Below are 3,250 nucleotides of genomic sequence, written 5' to 3'. Positions count from 1 at the left end.
CTCGCCCTTGGACTGATTCTTCACGGTACTGCCAGCGGCATCGAACCTACCGAGATAGCCTGGGTGACCTCGCCGGTGAACGGAACTCGTTTCCATGCGTGCGATTCCCTGACGTCAGCGGAATTTCTTCGACCACATTATCCGGGAGCAGCAACGTGCGAGCACCTTTCTACGCATGATCTGTTGGGAGCGCCACCACATGAATGGGCTACATATACCCTTCCCAGGAATTGCATCGGCAGTGGGCTCGGCGGCACTACTAGCATGCGGTGCGCTAATCCTTTCGTCTTCATTGTGCAGCTCGCCCTTGGACTGATTCTTCACGGTACTGCCAGCGGCATCGAACCTACCGAGATAGCCTGGGTGACCTCGCCGGTGAACGGAACTCGTTTCCATGCGTGCGATTCCCTGACGTCAGCGGAATTTCTTCGACCACATTATCCGGGAGCAGCAACGTGCGAGCACCTTTCTACGCATGATCTGCTGGGAGCGCCACCACATGAATGGGCTACATATACCCTTCCCAGGAATTGCATCGGCAGTGGGCTCGGCGGCACTACTAGCATGCGGTGCGCTAATCCTTTCGTCTTCATTGTGCAGGTGAGCAGGCGTTTTGGCAAATGCTTCCGCTCTAGCGACCGTTTCTTGGTAGTGCTGCCGTGCCCGCAGCTGTGTCTTGAAGTGTTTGATGTTGCTGTATTCCTGTGCAAACTCCTCCTGTTATCAGGGGACGTCGAAACAAATCCCGGCCCTGAAATGGCACAAATCGCTAAACAACTGAAGGATATTGCGGAAGATATTAAAGAAATAAAGGAAAAACGGCTGACAGACATCGAAAACAAGTTAGATGCCATAACACTTCTAGAAACTAAAGTGCAGTCTTGTCAAACTGAGATTTCTCGCATGAATCACGTAATAGAATCACTGGAAAAAAAGATAGATGATCTTGAGAACAGAAGCAGGAGATCAAACTTAATTGTTTATGGACTACCAGAAGATGAAGAAGAATCAACCGAAACTCTGGAGCAGGCTGTCAACAAAAGTATCATTCAAGATACCCTAAAGCTCGATCCAGTTGCCTTTGAACGTATTCACCGGTTAGGCAGGCCGCAGGCTAATAAGAATAGACCGGTAATTTTTAAACTCCTGGATGCCCGTAACAAGTCAGCAATACTGAAGCAAGGTTTTAAACTTAAAGACACGAAATATGCCATTGGGGAAGATTTCTCTCCGAGAATTCGAGAAATCAGAAAAAAACTGTGGAACAGTGCCAAAGAAAATCGACAAAAAGGGGACAAAGTTTCGCTTGCCTTCGACAAATTATTTATAAACCGCTGCGCCTTTGTTTGGGATCATGAAACGAACGACAAAGTTCCGCTGAAAAAAAACGAAGAGCAGGAGGAGACAGTCGAAAAAAGGAGCCCACCAACGACACGGGGAAGAGCACGATTAAAGCACTGACCATCATAAATGTAAACGCAAGGAGCATAGTAAACAAAGTAGAATCTTTAGAAAACTTATTAATTGATCGGGAACCTGATATTGTCGCCGTCACGGAGACTTGGCTTTCACCAGAAATTTCGAGTCATGAAATCGCACCACCCAACTACTCAGTCATTCGGAAAGACCGAGACTCCCGTGGCGGTGGTGTGGCTCTCTTGATAAAGAAAACCCTGCCGTTTGTTATGCTCCCAGATGTGTCGGGTGCTGAAAGCGTATTCTGCAGACTTCTCTGCAACAATACTACTGTCTGTGTAGGCTGTTTGTATAGGAGTCCCTCTTCAGGAGATGAGTGCATTTCTGTCATTCATGACTTCCTTCAACAATATGCTTGCAGCACTAGAATCATTCTCATGGGTGACTTTAACCTTCCGGACGTGGACTGGATAACTATGCAACACACATCATCATCTTCAGAAGCTCTTTTTGACTTAATGCTCTCCTTTAATCTCCACCAAATTATCCTAGAACCAACACGCAAGCAAGGATCAGCAAACAATATACTCGATCTTATACTAATCAGTGATCACTTTCCAGTACACCAAGCGCAGACAGAAATCATCGAAGGCATCTCTGATCACAACATACCATTATGTTTGTTACCTCTAGACTGCTCAATACAAAAACGATCCGATGTAAAGACAACACTGAACTTCGATAAGGCTGATAATGCCAGCATATTAACCTACCTCGCACATGAATTTGAAGCATTCAGTGAAATGGTCTCCGACCCCTCAATCAATATTAACAGGGTTTGGCTTCATTTTAAGACTATGGTTTCACACTGCATAACTAATCATGTTCCACTAAAAACTAAGCGTCCACAAAGAAACAGTCCATGGGTAACAAGGGATGTTATCCACGCTAAACGTCATGTGAAAAGGTTGCGTATTTCTATCAAAAATCATGGTTCATGTCCTTCTAAAACTACAAAACTAGCGTGCGCAATCGCGAAGTTCAGAGAGATAGGCAAACGGGCCAAGGAACACTACTTTAATGTAACACTGCCTAACTTTCTGACAAACAACCCGCATAGATTTTGGAACCATTTCCGTCCAACTAAGAACCCGTTATCCGACTTGTCTCCAGAAGATAGAGGTAACAATGCTAATGCGTACAACACGTTTTTTCACTCAAGTTTCACAAAAGATGACGGTAATCTCCCGGACTGTTACGGCAATCAAACATCACGCATTGACCCTTTAATCATATCAGATGCCGGCATTTTTAATCTATTACTCACGCTTGACCCTAAAAAATCACCCGGACCAGACAATATCCCAAACGATTTCTTGAAACGATACGCAGAATGGTGCAGCAGATACTTGGGTCTAATATTTCGTAAATCTCTCGAGTCATCAACTTTACCGGACGACTGGAAGAAGGCAAAGATTATACCAATACACAAAACAGGAGACACCACATTACCATCGAACTATAGACCAATATCTCTCACCAGCACGGCTTGCAAGATGCTCGAGCATATCATCCTTCAACACCTAACAAACTTCCTTGATACACACAATCTGTTATCTCCAAACCAACATGGATTCCGTCATGGGCTATCAACCGTCACACAGCTTACAGAGGTTGTGCATGACCTTGCATTCGCCATCAATAACTGTAGCCAGACTGACATTATATTATTGGACTTTTCTAAAGCATTCGATCGCGTCTGCCACAACAAATTAATAGCAAAGTTACGGGGTGCCATCGGGGATGGGGAAATTTTAGATTGGATTTCAGATTA

General features: G+C 44.9%; 1 protein-coding gene across 1 annotated transcript; it reads left to right on the top strand.

The window, feature by feature from the left end:
• Positions 1–233: 233 nt before the first annotated feature.
• LOC144123324 (uncharacterized) lies at positions 234–2,544 on the top strand. Its single transcript, XM_077656173.1, has one exon. It carries the CDS (start codon positions 265–267, stop codon positions 1,459–1,461), a length of 1,197 nt encoding a protein of 398 aa, XP_077512299.1. The 5' UTR covers positions 234–264; the 3' UTR covers positions 1,462–2,544.
• Positions 2,545–3,250: the final 706 nt, after the last annotated feature.

The sequence above is a fragment of the Amblyomma americanum genome, chromosome 3 (assembly GCF_052857255.1).
Source record: "Amblyomma americanum isolate KBUSLIRL-KWMA chromosome 3, ASM5285725v1, whole genome shotgun sequence".
NCBI lineage: Eukaryota > Metazoa > Arthropoda > Arachnida > Ixodida > Ixodidae > Amblyomma > Amblyomma americanum.
Note: the sequence above shows the minus strand (reverse complement) of the source record. Positions and strands in the feature narration are given on the sequence as shown.